Here is a 19,190-nt window from a genome sequence, read left to right on the forward strand (position 1 = left end):
GTTTTACTGGCTTATTTAGTAATGCCTTGCATGCTGTTTAAGGTACCCTACAATGTCAAATTTTCAGCTAGTTTGTAGAAATGATGCAAAGAATAGGTCAGACTCATAAGACATCAAAAGCAAAGAAAGAAATAGTCCTCAGCCTGGTGGTTTTCATTTATGGTAATATAATGTGTTCTGGAAAAATATGAAGTTCAGTTGACAGTTAACAAGGACTGGTTGAGGAGTTCCTGTCATGGCTCAGCAGAAACAAATCTGACTAGTATCTATGAGGACATGGGTTTGATCCCTGGCCTTGGTCAGTGGGTTAGGAATCCAACATTGCCATGAGCTGTGGTGTAGGTTGCAGATGTGGCTCAGATCTGGCGTTGCTGTGGCTGTGGCTGTGGCTGTGGTGTAGGCCAGCAGCTATAGCTCTGGTTTGATCCCTAGCCTAGGAACTTCCATATGCTGAGGGTGCGGCCCTAAAAAAAAAAAAAAAAAAAAAAAGGGATTTCTTAAAAAAAAAAGGATTTCTTAAAAAAAAAGGATTTCTGTTATCACAAATGAATTAAGGAGTTTCAGCTGTGGCAGAGTGGGTTAAGAATCTGACTGCAGTGGTTTGGGTCATTGTTGAGTTGCAGGTTCGATCCCTGGCCCAGTGAAGTGAATTAAAAGGGTCCAGCATTGCTGCAGCTGTGGCATAGGTTGCAGCTGTGGCTTGGATTCCAACCCTGGCCCAGGAACTTCCTTATGCCATGGGTGCAGTCATAAAATTAAAAAAAAAAATTAAAAGAATACCTCACTTGGGTTACGTTCCTCAACATAGGAACTTAACGTTGCCCACTCTGTCCAGAACTCCTGGCTCGTGCAGAAATTCACCTCTCTCGTGACACCTCTGGTTCGTGCTGACTTTTCCCTTTCCTTCCCTCACCCTCCTTAGCACATACAGCCCCACGCTGTAAAAACGTCATTTTCCAAGGAAAACTTGTCTCTCACATTAATGACAAACATGATGATATCGCCTTGGGTTGGGCAAAATGAAGTGGAATTCTTTGTGGAGCCTTTATACTGGGCTGATATACATTACTCGTCATCAATAATTACATATGCAGTGTTTGCCCACTTTATTTGGTGCCAGAACTTTTTAAAAATGATTAAAGCATTTTATAGTATGTACTTTGAAAAAAAATGTTGCTATCATGGAGGAAAGGGTATGAGAATGGTAGAGCTGGGAGATTGTGAGCAAAATGTGCATTCTTTCCTAAGATTCTATAAGCCTTTGTTTTCCTAATTCTCTCCCCATGTCTGGGAGCTGAGACAGGTCAAGTTGCCTCCTCTAAGCCTTTCTCATTATTTCTTGCTAAGCTCTCAGCATTGGCTGGTTCTTAGCAATGATTCCAAAGCCAATGTCTCAAATACAACCTCCTTCTCTATTGTGAGGGATGCTTGCTGTGCTCAGGCCCCTCTGCCAAACACTGTGGGGCATAGAGAAGAGGCAAGAAGTGGCCCCTACTTGAAAAAGATCTTGTATTCTGGTAAAAGAGAGAAAGCATTAAGTGAAGTCACCAGAAAACTCTTAACACTCCAGAGAAAAGAAAACAAAAAGGTGCATCATTAGTCATTATTAACAGTTGGAGCCTAGGCACCATTCTGGGTGCTTTCTATGTACAGATACATTTAATCCTGATAACTCCATCCTGATTTCACAGGGACACTGAGACACAGAAAATTATGTAACCCACAGTTAAGCCTCAGAGCCTACATGCTCCTTCATGCTGTGCTAATGACTTGTAGGAAATTATAGCATGAACTTGGCCAACATTTGCAATAGGTCTGTGTTCTCTCAGTCCCCTGAAGTCTGGTGTGTAACCCACTTGATGATCACTGGTGAACTATGGAAGTGTATGCCTAAATAGGAGCCAAGGCAACATGGCTGTTCTGGGGAGTGGATTGCAAATATTGCCTGGGAATCAGATGGAATGACATTATAATAACTTCACTGCTGGAAAGGAGTGTGAACTAACCACAACAACTTCTGCAGGGAAATTTCACCAGTTAAATTCCACTTATAGCTTTTCTTGGGCAATAATGTAAATAATATAAACAATGAGTCAAGCTTTTTTTCCCCCAGAAATAGTATCTTATACAAGATAAGATATGGGCTTTGGAATGAAACATACTCATATTCAATTTGGGGTCTGTATGAACTTGGATAGAATTGCTTGACCTCTCTAAGCAAAGTGTCCTTACCTCTAAAGCATGGTAAGGATGCCTGCCTAGAGTTTTATTGTGATAATGTCATTTTATGGTTGTTATGAGGTGCCTAGTATGGGTCCTGACATAAAGGGATCATTCAGTAGTCTTGGTTTTTCCTCGTTATTTTTTTCCCTGAGTTACTCCTCTTTCCCCTGAAACTTGAAAGCAACTGGGGTGAAATATGCATATTCTCTTCTTAAGTGGAAGCAGTTTTAGTTTACGGACAGCATTCAGAAGAGATCAGTGAAAAGGTTCTCGGTTATCAACATTGATTAGGTGATACACAGATTTAAAAAAAAATACATTTCTTTGCTTAGTTTGGTGAAAGTTTCAAAGCAGTTCTCTTAAGTGCCTTCTCCAGGTGCAACAGCATACATTTTTTGGAATCTCCATCATCGGCCGAGTGAGTTCCTTTAGCACGTGGTAGAGCCAATTCCTTTTCTATTTTGGCCCTATCTCACCTGTCACCTTCTTCACTCCCCCTCACCCTGTGCCCCAACTCCTACCAACTTCAGGTTGAAGCTCTTTGAGTGATCCTAAACTTTAAAATCTGTCTGCATCTCTGGGCTAAGCTCTCAAATTTCATCGTTAGTTTCCCTTCTCTTACTTAGCCAAATTTTTCTTCAGTCTCTCTACCTCAAGTCAACACTGTACATGGTTTTCTTGCTTAATGATGTTCATGTCCTAGTGAGCAGATTTTCCTAACCTCTCAATTCTAGGGGCCAATTCATCTATAGTTTCTCCAAAAACTCCCAATTGACTTTAAAATTATCTTTTCAGAACTCTGTTCTTTACCAGGGATCACCCATTTATCACTTCTTAGTTCTTATCACTGATTTTTTCTTTACTGTAAATTGAGAATTTGCATGACTACTAGGACCAATAACTCAGTTCCTATGTCTTCCTTGAGATTGGTTATAATTTTCCCTCAACATTCTCCACTCCCAGTCCCCAGCCTCCAGCCACGGTATGAGCCGCTTAGCCAGATTGATGCTGGGTGTTTGTTTCAGTCACCTCCCTGTTGTAGAGCATGTGAATTTAAGTTATGCTAGTTTTCTTTTTCATGACCAGTCCAATTTTCAATACTAAGTAATTTCATACAGTAATTCTTTCTTCTAGTTATTCAATTGTGAACAGATTTATGTTGTGTTTTAACTTTTGTTCTATTACAATTTTATATTTAAGTTAACCAACAATCATTATTTTATTTTTGCTTATATTAAGAGAATGATTTGTCACTCGTTGTCAAAACACCACATAGAAACTCCTAAAATGTAAATTTGATTTTTGTGCATATGAGTGATTCATTAAATTAGGTCTGAGTATGCTCCCAATGAAATGAAATTAATATTGAGCACCCAAGGGTGTGATCTGGTTGAAGCTTCCACATATTGAAGTGTAAGGGACCCCCCAAAAATACGATCCCCTCCCCTCCTTCTATTTTTACTACCTGAGTTCTTTACTAAGAGAAAAAACAAATGCAAGTCGGGTGGAAATCAAGTTTTATTTATTTATTTATTTATTTATTTATTTATTTATTTATTTTTGTCTTTTCTCTTTTTAGGGCCACACCCATGGCATATGGAGGTTCCCAGGCTAGAGGTCAAATTGGAGCTATAGCTACTGACCCATGCCACAGCCACAGCAACATGGGATCTGAGCTACATCTATGACCCAAACCACAGCTCACGGCAACGCCAGATCCTTGACCCACTGAGCGAGGCCAGGGATCGAACCTGCATCCTCATGGATACCAGTTGGGTTTGTTAACCACTGATCCACGGCAGGAACTCCCAAATATCATTTTTATTAGTGATAACAATGATGTTGAAAAACGTGGTGTACATGGACTGATTTTAAGTGTTAGAATTGCCCACCCAAACACTAATTCATGCCTGGGGTAGGCATCTCCACTGAAGCAGGGCTTGCTTTTCCACCAGCCATGCTGTGGACGAATGAGCGGGGGCAAATTGGGTGTTTCTTGACAGTAGCTTGCTCCCCTAAAGAACATACCAAGGGCTGAGCTATATACATACAGTCCTTACTAGTTCAGATTTTTTCACTCTTTTTCCTCTGGAAAGCTATAAAAGAGGGAGTAAAAAGATGCTAGTGAAACCATACACCTCATATTGGGACACAAACCCACTGTTTTTTAAATTAAAATCAAATACCTGGTGCCAGGACTTAACTGAAGTTCAGGTTCTTTATGTCTCACTGTAGAAGGTATTCAGTGAGAGGCAAAGTGATAAGTAAGAAGTAGATTTATTGAGCTATCTCAAAAGGCAAGAGGAGAGAGGCCCTTAAATATGGGGTGGTGAGTTGTTATGGGCTGAGCAATTTCCTAGGCTAATGAGTGGGAGGATTATTCCAACTATTTCTGGGAGGGGGTGGAGGTTTCTAGGAATTGGGCCACCACCTGTTTTTTGGCTTTTTAGTGTTGGCCTTGGAACTCTCATGGCACCTGTGGGAGGGACACTCAGCTAATGTGTTACAATGAAGTGTATAATGAAACTCAAGGTCCACTGGAAGTCAGATCACCCATCATCTTGTACCTACTTGGTTCTGACCAGTTTTTGTCATATCCGCAAGGACTGTGTCATTCTTTTAAGAGTTGTGTCCCTCCCCCTTCCCCCCTGTTTCACTAGGAGTGTCTTGCTAGTGGGATTTCTTCAAAGTGGAAGATAGCAACAGGAGTGGGCAGGAAGAGGGGATTCCACTTCCTTCCTTCTACCAGTGGGGGATTAGGGCTGGTTTGTTATATTTTAATATGATTTATCTAAATAAATGTTGAGAAAGCTGCCTTCTGCTCTGGCCGTACTAATGCCATTTTCCTGACTTTTTCACTAAAATTTCCAGTCTCTTTGTGGATATTTCAATCCATCCTTGTTACCCTTGTCCCAGCCACTCACTACTTCTAGTAAACTAGGTAATGAGAGGTCTAATAGTTTACTTGTATCAGCCAGAGATCCTTTCATTGCACATGTTAGACATCCAACTCAAATGCTTTAAGCATAAAAGGGAATCTATTGCTGTATAGTTTTTCAAAGTCCAGATTTGGTCAGCTAGAGCCAGGTCTTCAAATGACATCATCTCCAGAGACCATATCTCTTCATTTTGTGGTTTTCTTCTGGGTCAGCTGTCTCATCAGGCAGGCCCTAAGCCTCCCTTTATCACATGGCCTCCAGCAGCTCTGGGTTTTCCTTCTTCCCCTTCAGAAAACCTTGTTTGTAAAGAACATCCCCTTCATAAGTGTCCCAGCAAAAACCCTGGGGGGGTGAATATTACTAGATCAGCTTGGGTTGCTGCTAATCCAGTGTTCTTAAGGGTGGTCCCTAGACCAGCCATGTATGTATCACCTTGGAACTTGTTAAAAATGCAAATTATCCAGCTGCACCCTGGAGTTTTGAATAATAAGCTCTAAGGGGGAGGCCCAGTGAACTGTGTGATTCAGATGCACTGCAGTTTAAAGACCACTTAGTCTGTAGCCCTTACTCTATGGCTAGTAGGGTAAAACACATTTAGTGGTTCAGCCTGGGTAGCTTGATGACTTTAGGAGCTGGGATGGGGTCACCTTCATCCAGCCCAGATTGTTTAAGAGTGAAGTGGGCAGAACGTTCCCAAAGGAAAATTAGGTTGTTATCAGAAAAAGCAACAGTTGCGGGTCAGATAAAATCAGTATATTCTCCAATAGAAACTTTTCCACAAGTACTGACTGATGAATTATTATACCAAGAAATATGCGGTAATGAACGCCTAAGGCTTGCTTATTTCATCTTGACAAGTGTTAGGGCAGTAAAAACTTTTCTTCTTACAGTATGTCTTAGTACCCATTTATTTTCCTGAATGGAGAAACTAATAGTTTCATCCTTCAACTCAAGTTACTCATGATCTCATATTTTCCTTTGTATTGTGGGACATGCTTAGCAGCTGCAGGAGGGATGCAGGGCATATAACTTGGGCAGCCAGGATTCAGCTCCCCCACCGAAGCCAAGTCAAATAGATAATGCATTGAGTATTTTGTTGTCTGGAACTGGTAAATTGTGTGTGGAAACAAATTAGGCCTAAAAGATACAGAAAGGGTGCTGTGATGAAACACGATAACTTCTGTGTCTCATTTACGATGTTCGTAGGTACAATGGTGGGAGACCATACCCGCTTGGAATTCCACAACATCGAAACTGGTATCATGACCGAGAAACGTTACATCTCCGTTGTCCCCTCCAGTTTCATTGGCCACTTGCAGAGCCTTATGTTTAATGGCCTGCTCTACATTGACTTGTGCAAAAACGGAGACATTGATTATTGTGAACTGAAGGCTCGTTTTGGACTGAGGAACATCATCGCTGACCCTGTCACCTTCAAGACCAAGAGCAGCTACCTGAGTCTGGCCACCCTCCAGGCTTATACCTCCATGCACCTCTTCTTCCAGTTCAAGACCACGTCCGCTGATGGCTTCATTCTCTTCAATAGTGGTGATGGCAATGACTTCATTGCTGTTGAGCTAGTCAAGGGGTGAGTGGAAGAAATCACCGTTCACACTAGATGTCTTAGCTCAAACCCTGCATAAAATATAGACATGAAAAATGTGCCATTCTGCACTCCACCCTCTATTCTGGATACATGCTCTCATCCTCACTGATTTAAAATATTTGTGTAATGTTAGGGAGTTCCCGTTGTGGCGCAGTGGTTAACGAATCCAACTAGGAACTATGAGGTTGCGGGTTCGATTCCTGCCCTTGCTCAGTGGGTTAAGGATCCGGCGTTGCCGTGAGCTGTGGTGTAGCTCACAGAGGCGGCTTGGATCCCACATTGCTGTGGTTCTGGCGTAGGCCGGTGGCTGTAGCTTCGATTGGACCCCTAGCCTGAGAACCTCCATAGAGGTTCAAAGTCAAAAAGACAAAAATAAATAAATAAATAAATAAATAAAATACTTGTTTAATGTTAGAGGCTGGAAGGGAGAGAAATTCATGAGTATACTCAAAGATCTTTTAAAGATCTTCTACGAACTCAATACTCTCAGGCATTTTACTATGAAATGTAGTCCTTTGAACCTATAGGAAATAAACGTCTTTTTGCAAAAAAAGGGATATGAGATGTGTTCCATCTCTCTCTGGGGTGGTACAATCTGCTACCAATAAATTTATAGGAAGAAATGAAATATAGATATTTTCAGTACTACCATTAGCTCATATATGCAAATTTTTAAAACTTGTTATTGCTTCAAGATAGTTTACTACTCTATGTTGGGAAATAGTCAAAACAAAAGCAAAAAACAGGATAAAACCTAAAAAACAGGTCCATGATTGACTGAATTTAAATGTCCCCCCGTAGTGTTTTAGAGTCTACCTGTACTACTTTGTGGCTCTTGGTTTTACCAGGTGATGTTAAAGACATAGATTCAGTGAGTATAGAATTGAAGTAAGGTCTGATAGAATGGGCTCTGACTATTCATATATCTGTAAATCAAGCTGTAATTATCCTTGCACGATGTCAAGCCGGCTTGGAGGATTTGAAGGCCTCAGTGTCAGTTATATGCACATTGCCTTTAAACCACTTCACGGAATCTCAAGTCACTGGATACTTGCGGTCCCTCATAGGTACATCCACTACGTGTTTGACCTCGGAAATGGTCCCAATGTGATCAAAGGCAATAGTGACCGTCCCCTAAATGACAACCAGTGGCACAACGTCGTCATCACCCGGGACAACAGTAACACCCACAGCCTGAAAGTGGACACTAAGGTGGTCACTCAGGTTATCAATGGTGCCAAAAATCTGGATTTGAAAGGTAAACCTTGTAAAGAAGTTTATCCTGTTACTATTTAGCAGTGCCATGCATTTTTGATACATCATGCATATCCTATTTTAAGAAACACTGAATTTTCCCATGATGCAATTTATTCGGTTTTTGCTTAAACCACCCATTAGGAATGATTTGTTTTCTCTGTAAACCTTGGGTGTGTGCTGAGTGAGGAGGTGATAAATGTCAAAATGTAGAGGGGTTGGAGTTCCTATTGTGGCTCATTGAGTTAGGAATCTGACATAGTGTCCATGAGGATGCAGGTTCGATCCTTGTCCTTGCTCAGTGGGTTAAGGATCCAGCATAGGTTGCAGATGCAGCTTGGATCCAGTGTTGCTATGGCTGTGGCATAGGCCCGTGGCTGTAGCTCTAATTCGGCCGTGAGCCTGGGAACATTCATATGCTCAAGTTTAAAAAAAAAAAAAAAAAAAAGATGGGAGTCCCTGTTGAGGCACAGTGGAAACGAATCCAGCTAGGAACCTTGAGGTTGTAGGTTCAATCCCTGGCCTTGCTTAGTGGGTTAAAGATCCAGCCTTGCCGTGAGCTGTGGTGTAGGTTGCAGATGCAGCTCGGATCTGGCATTGCTGTGGCTGTCGTGCAGGCCAGCAGCAACAGCTCTGATTAGACCCCTAGCCTGGGAACCTCCATATGCTTTGGGTGCGGCCTTAAAAAAGACCAACCAAAAAAAAAAAAAAAGAAAGAAAGAAAGTGATGTGGAGGAGGGGTCATAATACAGGGGAAGGAATATAGGTTTTGGAATCTCAGATGAATTATTTACCGCCTGGGTGACTTTGGTGACATTTCCTAGCCTTGTTCAGCTTCTGTATACTTCTTTTGCGAAATGAGGATGATAATTGTTCCTACCTTTATGGGCTGTTAGGAGTTTTGATGGAATAATGTCTGTAAAATCCTCAGCATATTATTGGTAACAGGCACATAAAAACCACTCGATAAATGGTTGTTTTGTTGAAAATGTTGTTAATCTTTACTTCATCATAAAATGGCAATGATACCTACCTCACAGAAAAGATATGGTGATTAAAATTTGTGAGATGATGTGTATAAAATGAATGCCACATAAGAGATGTTAGTTTCTTCTTTTTACAGTGCAGAAACGCTGGTAATTACTTTGTTTATGCTGTTCCCCCACCCCCCACCCCCAGCTGTGGTACCATTATCTAGTATATAGTCTGATGTACATGGGCTTTAGGTGACATGGTTTCCGTGCCCTTTACCCATTTGCTTTTTTACTATCTGTTTTCCTTTCCAGGTGACCTCTATATGGCTGGTCTGGCCCAAGGCATGTATAGCAACCTCCCCAAGCTCGTGGCCTCCCGGGATGGCTTTCAGGGCTGCCTGGCATCGGTGGACTTGAACGGACGCCTGCCAGACCTTATCAATGATGCCCTCCATCGGAGTGGACAGATTGAGCGTGGCTGTGAAGGTACAACCTTTTTCTTTTTAAGCTACAGTCTTGTCGCAAGCACCGAGCCTCTTGGCTGCGTCTGCTGGTGCCTCCTTCCCTGGTTTGCCACTCCTCTCTCATTCTCCTTCACCATCCGACATTGCCTCACCATCAGTGTCCTCCTGTCACTGGCTGAGTATGTCAAGACATGTGCCATAGGCTCCAGGAATGTATGTTGGCACATGTCTTCCCAGTGTCACATACTTGCCAATAGAGGACCTTTCCTGGCATTGACCTCAGGCTTCTCCTGACAGTGCCTTTGGCTTCCAACATGGCTGAAAGGGCACCAGGGACTTCCATTTATACTTAAGTACCTGGGGAGGTACAAATCAGAGACTTGTGTTACCATGAGTAAAAAGTTCTTGTCACCAGCAGTGACTACATTATTTTAACGCAAACCAAGCAAGAGGGAGGAAAACAATATCAGAATGTCATGTTGAGGGAACAGAAGTAACAGTTAGAGTACTTACTAGATGTTAGACATCATTGGGCAGCTTCTTAGTGTGGTGTAGTGGAACAGCATATTCTAAAGACCTGGATTTAGGTCCAGGTAGTTGTTCCTGTTGCCTGTGTGACTTTGAACAAGTTGCTTAACCTCTCTGAAAGATGGGACAATAAAACTTACCTTGGAAGGTAATATATGTAATTCAGAGTTATGTATAGAATTCCTGGTATATGCATAGTAGGTACTCAGTAAACAGTAGGATTATTCTTTACAAATATTATCTCAGTGGGTTAATGATTCGGCGTTGCTGTGAGCTGTGGCGTAGGTTGCAGACGCGGCTCAGATCCTGCATTGCTGTGGCTCTGGTGTAGGCCAGTGGCTACAGCTCCGATTTGACCCCTAGCCTGGGAACCTCCATATGCCGTGGGAGCGGCCCAAAGAAATAGCAAAAAGACAAAAACAAAAACAAAACAAAAAAAATATTATCTCATGTGAGACATTTAATAGCCTTACATGCCCACCCATGCAGTACAATAAACCATGCTCAGCCTATTTCTGTAGATAATCCACTGCCTCTTGCAATATTAACTGAATTTTACAGGTCTTTTGAGTCCAATATTTATTTACAAGAAAAACCATCTAGTTTTAACCAGCAAGGGAGAGCAGACAGTGTTTTCAGCCTTCCCCAGCCTCCTTGGGTAGTTTGAAAAGCTAACTCTAGCTTGAAAGGCAAAGGAGATGTTTGACCAGTCACCAGGACCTGTGCATTCTTTTGTCTGGTTGAGCCTCATGGTCTTTTGTGCAATATATTGTGTTTTCTTGTATCCCTCATTAATTTACCACGTCAATCCTGTTCATCCATCTCCTAACTGTTCAACTCACTTATCACTCCTGTTCTTAACCAGCTTCCATCCTTCACTTGCCATCTTAAAGCACATTTTAATAAAAGCTTCTAATCAGCTTCCCAGGCTGATCCATAGCATGGAAGCTGTCTCCCTTCATCTAAGAGTCAGTTTCTCATTACCATTTTGCACTAGTAATAAGGCTGATTGTACCTGTAACCCTCTCTAATTTTCTTTTAAATAGAAATATTTATTAAATTCTCTTGGCCAAATATGGGGTGTGTGTGTGTGTGTGTGTGTGTGTGTGTGTGTGTGTGTGTATGTGTACGTGGGGGGGGGGGGCAGGAAGTTGGGAATCACCAAGCATTTAAAGCAACCACTTTGCTTTCTTCTCCTGAAAATGCACAATTTCATTGAACCCAAGAATTTTTGTCTTATTGGCCTGTTTTTAGTTCTTTTGGATGTTAAGGGAAATCCTGAAATAGATACCCCATTTGGGGGATTAATTTGAGTGTCTTAGTTTAGGATGTTGTGGAGTGACAGGAGTTCCAGCTTTCCTGGAATCATTAATCATATCAAGTAAAATCACAGTATAAAAGCAAATGGCACTTCTCAAATGTTAAATATTTTTATCATGCCGTTAATTCCGAAGATTCAAAAGTTGATAGGAACCATCCATTTAATTCCATAGCAGTGTTGCCTGATGGAAATAGAATGTGAGTCACATACATAGTTTTAAATTTCCTGGTAGCTACATTTTAAAAAGCTATAAAGTAACAGGTAAAATTAAATTTTCCATTTTATTTCACTTAACCCAGTATACCCAAAATACTATCAAGTCAGCGTGTAATCCATATAACATTTTTCATAAGACATCTTACCTTTTTTTCATATCGAGACTTCAAAATCAAACGTGTATTTTATGCACACCTCAATAGTCACATGTGTCTATGGCCACGTATTGGAGGCACAGTTCTGTAGAGTATAAAAATTGGGGTGTAAGGAAGGAAAGCTATAGTATTGCATTAAAAGGAAGTCTGGACTAACCTTTATGAAAGTGGGTTAAAATGTATAGTGTAAAGGTGGAATGGACCCACTTGAGAAAGCTTTAAGGGAAGTCATGGGAGCATTAGTGAAAAGAAATTACCCATCTGATTGGAGAAAATGTTCCTAATCCTACCTACAGCTCTATGTGCAGTGTGGCATGACTCATGACATGCATTACAGTAGGTTCTGACCTTCCTGAGTATGGGTGATTGTTCAAAGCCGAATACTGTGGCTTGATGGCTCTACCATCCACATCTATAGCAAGTCCCATGAGCCTAATAATACTGCACTCTATTGCCATGGAGATAATTATGATGGCTACCCATGGAGCATTATGACTGCCCTGCTGGGTGGCGTGAAGTGGAGGATGAGTGCTGAGGGAAGAAAGCCCTTGTTTATGGTACACAGATGACTTGGATAATTAGCCTAAGTGGACAGGAAAAATGGCCCCAAAGTGGGTTATGGCATAAATGACTGTCATTGGAAGTTTGCACTACTGTGAATAAGCCCTTCTAAGAGATCCCAAGAGTTTTTAGGGCACCATGGAAGATGATGGGGAGGGAAGGAAAGGGCACAAAACTGCAGAAAAATATCATTCTCATTCTGAGTCTCTGTAGTAGTACAGAACCTTCAAGACGGCCTTTGACAGGCAGAGTCATAGGGAGTGGAACATATTTTTTCATTGATCATTTCTATGACTAGAATAGGAAACAGGGGATTATGATTCATTCCAAAGAACTGGGGTCTAGATCTCATCAAGAATGTAAATGTGTTTTATTCTTAGATATCTGGGGTACACAGGCTAAGATAGGTCATATATTCTTATCAAAGTCATTGATAATGATACTTCCAGATCCCTAAGTAGTTATTGTATTACTTTCTCTATTATATCTAACCAAAAGAGTCTAAAATTATTTTAGAGACACATTAATCCACTACTCTTTGGCTCTCAATTGTTTGTAGTAAGAAAGAAAAAAATCTTGCATTAGGTTTTGATTTTACATTTCTAATATATGCAGTGTATAAATTAGAAATTAAGTGCAATTTTTGGACAATCTAGCCATCATCTAGCTGTGACTTGGAACCTCTCAGTTGGGGCTAGGAATTTTTTATAATGTCTAATGCAATACTTGGCTGGTAAATATCTCTTTCTATCTTGAGGCCAGCTTTGCTGCAGACGCCAAGGCTTGAATTGGCTAGAAATTCAATTCCCAAATTGCAGATGGCAAACATCTGAGAAAAAAACACGTGCTTCATTTTGAGCTGGCATAAATAAATAAAAAAGGACATTGGTTTGGTCCCTTTTTGCCCACAGTCATTAGGGTTTGGCTCCATTTTTATAAATTAGGCCAATTGAGGGTTATTGGTATTTTCATCTCACCTTGATACAAATGCCCAATTCTAGTGCCACATTTCTCGGTGGCATTTTCAGGAGGTTCCATGGAGTGTTCCCAAGTGATGATTCCATGCTTAACTCCTAAATGTTCGGAATTATTTTTGTGGGCTCTGTCTGATTGTGCACACGTGTTTTTCAGTCTGGCCATGTACTGCCCTTATTTCTGGATGTTTATCCTGACTGATGGAAGATCATTTTTCTGGACCATATGCTTTGGGGTTGGCTGTGTGACTGTGGGGAGGTCCTTGTGACTGCTGCTTGTGCTCTGTCCAGTCCAGTGTTTCCCTGCCACTGCTCTGCCAAAGTAGCTCTGGCGAGGCCTGCTCCACCCTGGTCTGTGCATCCCCTTGTCTGTGCTGTCTCTGGAGAACCTGTCGAGCATTTCAATTGTCTGTCCGAGTGATGCTGGTTATGCTGATTGTGTTTTCATTTCTGTGATGTTCCCCTGGTTGACTCTGCCTCTTACTAACCTCTGGTTATTGTTTTCGCCTTTTCTGTTCTTTTGCTAACAAAGTTGCGTTGACCAAAGCTGACCTGCAAGGTAGAGAAGGTTCTTGTTCCCATTACCACTTTGGACTGAAAGATGTCCTCTGTAACCCTGGGTATCTCTTCTTTAGAGGCCTTCAAGCTGTCACACCTTTCGGACAGCAGCGGTTGTGGGGAGGGGGCTGAACCCTCTGTTCTTCACAAACAGTGGCAGAAAACCCAGATCACTGCATGAAAAATAACAACAAAGGCGAGGCCTTGGGGATGGGAGCATGATTACATGTGAGGGGGACCAAAGAGGTTTGACAGCGTCCTGTATCATGACTCCCCACAAAGATATTACACACTTCTGGAAATGCCTCTCTAAGTAGTTTCCATGGAGAGATTGTCTCCTTTTAATTTATTTGCTATAGACAGAAGATAGCACTTGGAAGAAGAAGAACAACAACAACAAAAAAGCCCACTTGACTTCTTAATTTATTACCTTCTCGGTCAAGGAGGTCATTTCTTAGTGTAGGGCTTTGAGCACTCGGACCTTGTGAAAGAGAATGCCATTTTCTCTTGACTCACTTTAAAGAAACCTTTTAGGCATTTCAGAGATATTAGTGTCATTAAAACATTCCAGAGATTTATGTCTCCCATTGGGGAATTTGATGGAACACATTATTTTCCTGTTTTGTGATTCTAAAGAAAAAAATACTTTTAGGGCAGAAGAGAATCTATTGATCTATCAATATTATCCTGAATACCCTTAAAATGCCTGCATTCTGGATGTTGGTGAATATCTCCTGCAGAAACTGCTCCTTCTACCATTCAAAGAGGTGCCTTTCAAAGTCTCTGATGGTCCATCTGCCCTGTCCCATCAGGTTCTGTGACTCAGAATAGCAAGACAAGGACCAGCATTTTAAATATCTTTTGGAGGGTAGTTAAACAGGGGATCAAGCCTCCAATGGCTTCTGCAAATTTGCAAATAGCAAGAATTGTTACCAGTGACTGAGACAAAGGTAGCTTTAAAAAATTATTTTTCAGCCAGCCAGACACATGGAAATCAATGACATTAGAACACTCTCTCACACCATACACAAAATAAACACACACACACACAACTGAATCACTTTCTGTACACCAGAAACTAACACGGCATTGTTAACTAGTTATACTTCAATAAAAAAATTAAAAAATTGTTTTTCACCTTAAGTATTCTTTTCTTTGCAGTGACTTGTTATATTTCATGTAGGTAATCTATACACATGTTTCTCTCTTGGACAGACATCTCTCTAGCCATTTTACTGTGATTTTTTTTCTTCATCACTCTCGGTACATTCGCATATAGGCTAATACATCCTAGCATTAATGAAAAGATCATGCCCTGGCTTAGTGTTTTAAAGTTCAAGGTAGTTGTGCAATAGCTTTCAACTTCAAAATATGTGGGGCTCTTTCAGTAGTACTGAAGGCTTTTGTTTTTTCACTTTCTATCTAATTCTCAAAATAGATCCACTCCATGTCACTCTGTAAATGGAAGAGAGAAGGAAAGCTGTGGGATTTGATTTATAATAAGCGGCGATTCGAGGTTGTCAAAGCACTTTGTGATCAGATTTATTAGGTGAAAGTAGACAACCTCATCTCCCCCAAGACTTTACCATTTCTCATGTATGGGTTTTTGAATCCCCAGAAACTTACACAGGGACTCTGTTTGTATCTAAGTGAGTTAAAATTCCCAAAGGAGAAATTTTTTCTAGGAATCATGTAAGGAACTAGTTGATTCCTATGCCTACTATAAAATTTTCACCAAAGTATAGATAGAGATTTGGAGACACAATAGTTTGGAGTATTTTAATTTGCTCATTTGTAGAAGCAGTCTAGTCATTAGTATGGTTCTTATGTTATTACTGCATTGACCCAAACTCTCTTCCCTTTTTTTTTTGCCTTTTTTTAAGGGTCATATCCACGGCATATGGAAATTCCCAGTTGGGGGTTGAATTGGAGCTGTAGCTGCCAGCCTACACCATAGCCTTAGGAACTCAGGATCTGAGCCACATCTGCGATCTACACCACAGCTCACAGCAATGCCAGATCCTTAACCCACTGAGTGAGGCCAGGGATCAAACCCTCACATCCTCATGGATACAGTCAGGTTCGTTATTGCTGAGCCATGAGGAGAACTCCTCTTCCCTTTTTGTAATGACTTGACGGTCTGTTTCAAGAGCAGTTATTCTTTGTAATTATTTTGGGTCATCTTACTCTTTTCCTGATATTATATCAAAAGACTTTTAGGATGCAAATGCCTTTCCATTTATTTCCCAGACATTGGGATAGGGACCATTACTCAGGCTGGATTTTTCAACTACAACCTGTGGACACACATAGTGCTAATTACCAGTTAAGTGTGAAGGACAGTCAAAACATGATAAAGAAATGAGGTAGTCTGAAATGTAAAAGCAAATCACATTCAGAAGGAAATAGAACAGTGGGTCTAGGAAGTGGCAGAATGCGTCTGCACGAGTCAACAGCTTGAATTCTCTTGTCATTGTGTTGTTGGGATGGTGTTTTTAAAATCTTCCTTCCTTCCTTCGTTCCTTCCTTCCTTCCTTCCTTCCTTCCTTCCTTCGTTCCTTCCTTCCTTCATTCCTTCCTTCCTTCCATCTTCTCTAGTGATTGTTCTATTCAATTTAATAGGAATTCAGATACTCAGCTACGTACTGGGATTGCAGATGTGATACCCTCTGACATCAAATAAATCTATAGGAGATCAGCCAGTAGTTACAAGGCAGAGTGAAACAGCTATGCTAAAACTGTGAAAACGGAGCATGCTGGGTGGCCACAGAAGAGGGCTGTGCCCCGTGTGGGGTCATGATGATCGTGGCGGGTGTTCAGGGAATGATTTCTAAACAGAGTTGGAGCTGAGTCTGAAGGACAGCGTGGTTTAGGTGGATGAAAGGTGGAAGCTCATGGAAGAACTTGGCCTTTCTGGGCACCTACAAGATGCTCCATTTGGCTGAAATAATGTGCATGTAGGGATGTGATTTTTGACAAAGCTAGAGCCGTAGGATGGAGACAGGTGATTACAGACCTTTTGTGTAAGGAGTTGGACTTTAACCTGAGGGTGCTGTGAGGAGGACAGAGACTTGAGTCAGATTTTCACCTTGTCAAGGTCACTGTGACACCAGGATGGAGAATGGATGAGAAGGACAGGAAGTAGAAGTAGAGAGCAGTGAGGAGGGACGTAGCATATTCCAAGACAGAGGGAAGAACTGTGAGCCTGACACCTCTTCCTCCTGCAGGCTAAAAAGATAGAGGGAGAAAAATGAGCTTTTTCTTCTATTTATTTCCTTCCCCCCCCCCCAGTGTAATTATGTTTCAAAACAGACATTTATACGTCAGGACAGGTGTCAAGAAAGAACTTGATTGACAGCCTTGATTCAGGTCAGACTTTGCATCCTTGGTTAAGAGAGGGAGTAGGTACTCCCTTGAGGGCCATGGGAGGTGTGCATTGCTGAGAGGTACAGTCCCTTGAACTTGAATGTCCCTTGAATAGAATGACAATATCTGGATTTTGCAGAGGTAATTTCCTAATTCTTTTTTACTTGCAAGAGGCATATTCCTGGAGAGGAAAAGTTTTCCTAAAAGCTTGTCTATATAAAAAAGGAGCTGCCCATTGGCAAAAGAAATATTAAGTTTGACCTGGTAAGAGTGAGTCATGAGAAATAAAAGAATAGCTCTTTATTGGGTTAGGTGATTGATCAGAACATCTTCTCTCTGCTTTGAATTATAATTCCCCTTAGCAGCTTTTATTTCTGGAGTTGAGTGGCTTCTTTTCTAGAAATGTAAGTTGTCCCTCTGCCCAGATGATGGGCAGGGGGTTGGGCAGGGGCAAGAAATGATCAGATTTGGTCTTAAGTACTGCATATCTTGAGCAAGTCAATAAAAGTTTTGGTTGGGATCCTTTGACAACTACAAGTTTCAAGTCATTTTAGATAAGAGTTGGCCTCAGCCAAACACTAACAGGTAAAGAGAATTTTAATTCTCCAATTTTCTTTACGGTGAGGAATATAGTTCCTCACTTTGTTTTCTCCAAATCTAAGGACTGTATTACTTTCTCTATTATATTTTATGTAATATAGTGTTTGACCTAATAGGACTAAGTTCCTCAAAAATACTTTGCGTTGGGAGTTCCTGTTTCGGCACAGCAGAAATGAATCCAACTAGTATCCATGAGGATGTGGGTTTGATCCCTGGCCTTGCTCAGTGGGTTGGGGATCTGGCATTGCTGTGAGCTCTGGTGTAGGTCGCAGAAGAGGTTCAGATCCCGTGTTGCTGTGACTGTGTCGTAGGCCAGCAGCTGTAGCTCTGATTCGACCCCTTGCCTGGGAACTTCCATATGCCGCAGGTGGGGCCTTAAAAAAGAAAAAAAAAAAGTTTGCACTGTGGGAAATAATAAGAGAGAGAAGAATTACATGGCACCTCTCACAATGGTTTCTACCTCTTGTCTCTCAACATTGCATGGCAGAGAACTGTGTAACCATGATTTACTACATGACTGTGGTTTTTACCTGCTCTCCTGACCAACTACATACCCAATGGAAATGGGTGGAGAGAGCTTGATTTTCCTTTCCAACAGGATTGATAATACCCTTTATTGAGGGCCTACTTAGTGCGGGTGCATGCTGAGGACTTGGTATACTGTGTCTCCAGAATGATGACGACCTTATGGGGTAGATATCGCTATCCCCAGTTCATGGATGCCTTTATAGTCTTTGCATATGTCATCTGATTCAATCCTTTCACCATGTTAGGTAGAAACAACTTCCATCTCCTCTGTACAGATGGGGAAAAGGAGGTTCAGAGACTTTAGGTAGCTATCCCAAGGTCACATTCCTAATAAGTGATAAAGCTGGATTTTAAAACTGATGGTCTTTTCCCTACTGTGCTATAGGGTATGAGTTTGGATTTGCCTGTTTCCAAAGCAGAAATAGTACACAGATGACCAGAGAGTACCCAAGCGTGTCCTCCACCTGACTTTATGGAAGCTGGTTTTCATAGCAATACAATTTCACTAAGTTCTAGATGTTATTCACAGAATGCTCATTAAAGCAAAGCATTTTAAATTAGCTTTTTGTTGAGCCTCGCCTTTGAAACTTTCTCACTCTCTCTTTTAAAAAATTCCCTCTACTACTCTGATAGGCTGCTACATGAGTGCTGGGAAAAGAAGAAAAAGCAGAACATAATGAGGCCTCAGTTTACATTTCCTGAGGCAGCACTGACTTTTGGGGACCCGTTCATGATTTTAGAAAGAAGGGATGATCAAATTGTTGCACCTTAATTACCCAGGCACCCTCTGGAAATAGGATGGATTGAGCAACGCTTTATGACGCCACCATTCTCTCCCCTCTCCACATGCCCCAGGGGGACAGGCATCACTGTTACTTCTCCATTGTCTGAAAGTGTCATGTGCGCAGATTGCTTTACTCACC

General features: G+C 41.4%; 1 protein-coding gene across 6 annotated transcripts in view; it reads left to right on the forward strand.

Moving 5' to 3' along the window:
- The window catches only part of NRXN3 (neurexin 3), a 1,579,386-nt gene that overhangs the window by 708,438 nt on the left and 851,758 nt on the right, over window positions 1-19,190 (forward strand). For all 6 annotated transcript variants that reach the window (XM_047796606.1, XM_047796611.1, XM_047796607.1 and 3 more), the window contains 3 exons: window positions 6,369-6,750; window positions 7,836-8,026; window positions 9,309-9,482. In XM_047796606.1, coding sequence (XP_047652562.1) covers window positions 6,369-6,750; window positions 7,836-8,026; window positions 9,309-9,482 — 747 coding nt within the window. The remainder of the gene's footprint in view (window positions 1-6,368; window positions 6,751-7,835; window positions 8,027-9,308; window positions 9,483-19,190) is intronic.

The sequence above is a fragment of the Phacochoerus africanus genome, chromosome 9 (genome assembly GCF_016906955.1).
Source record: "Phacochoerus africanus isolate WHEZ1 chromosome 9, ROS_Pafr_v1, whole genome shotgun sequence".
NCBI classification, from domain to species: Eukaryota; Metazoa; Chordata; class Mammalia; order Artiodactyla; family Suidae; genus Phacochoerus; species Phacochoerus africanus.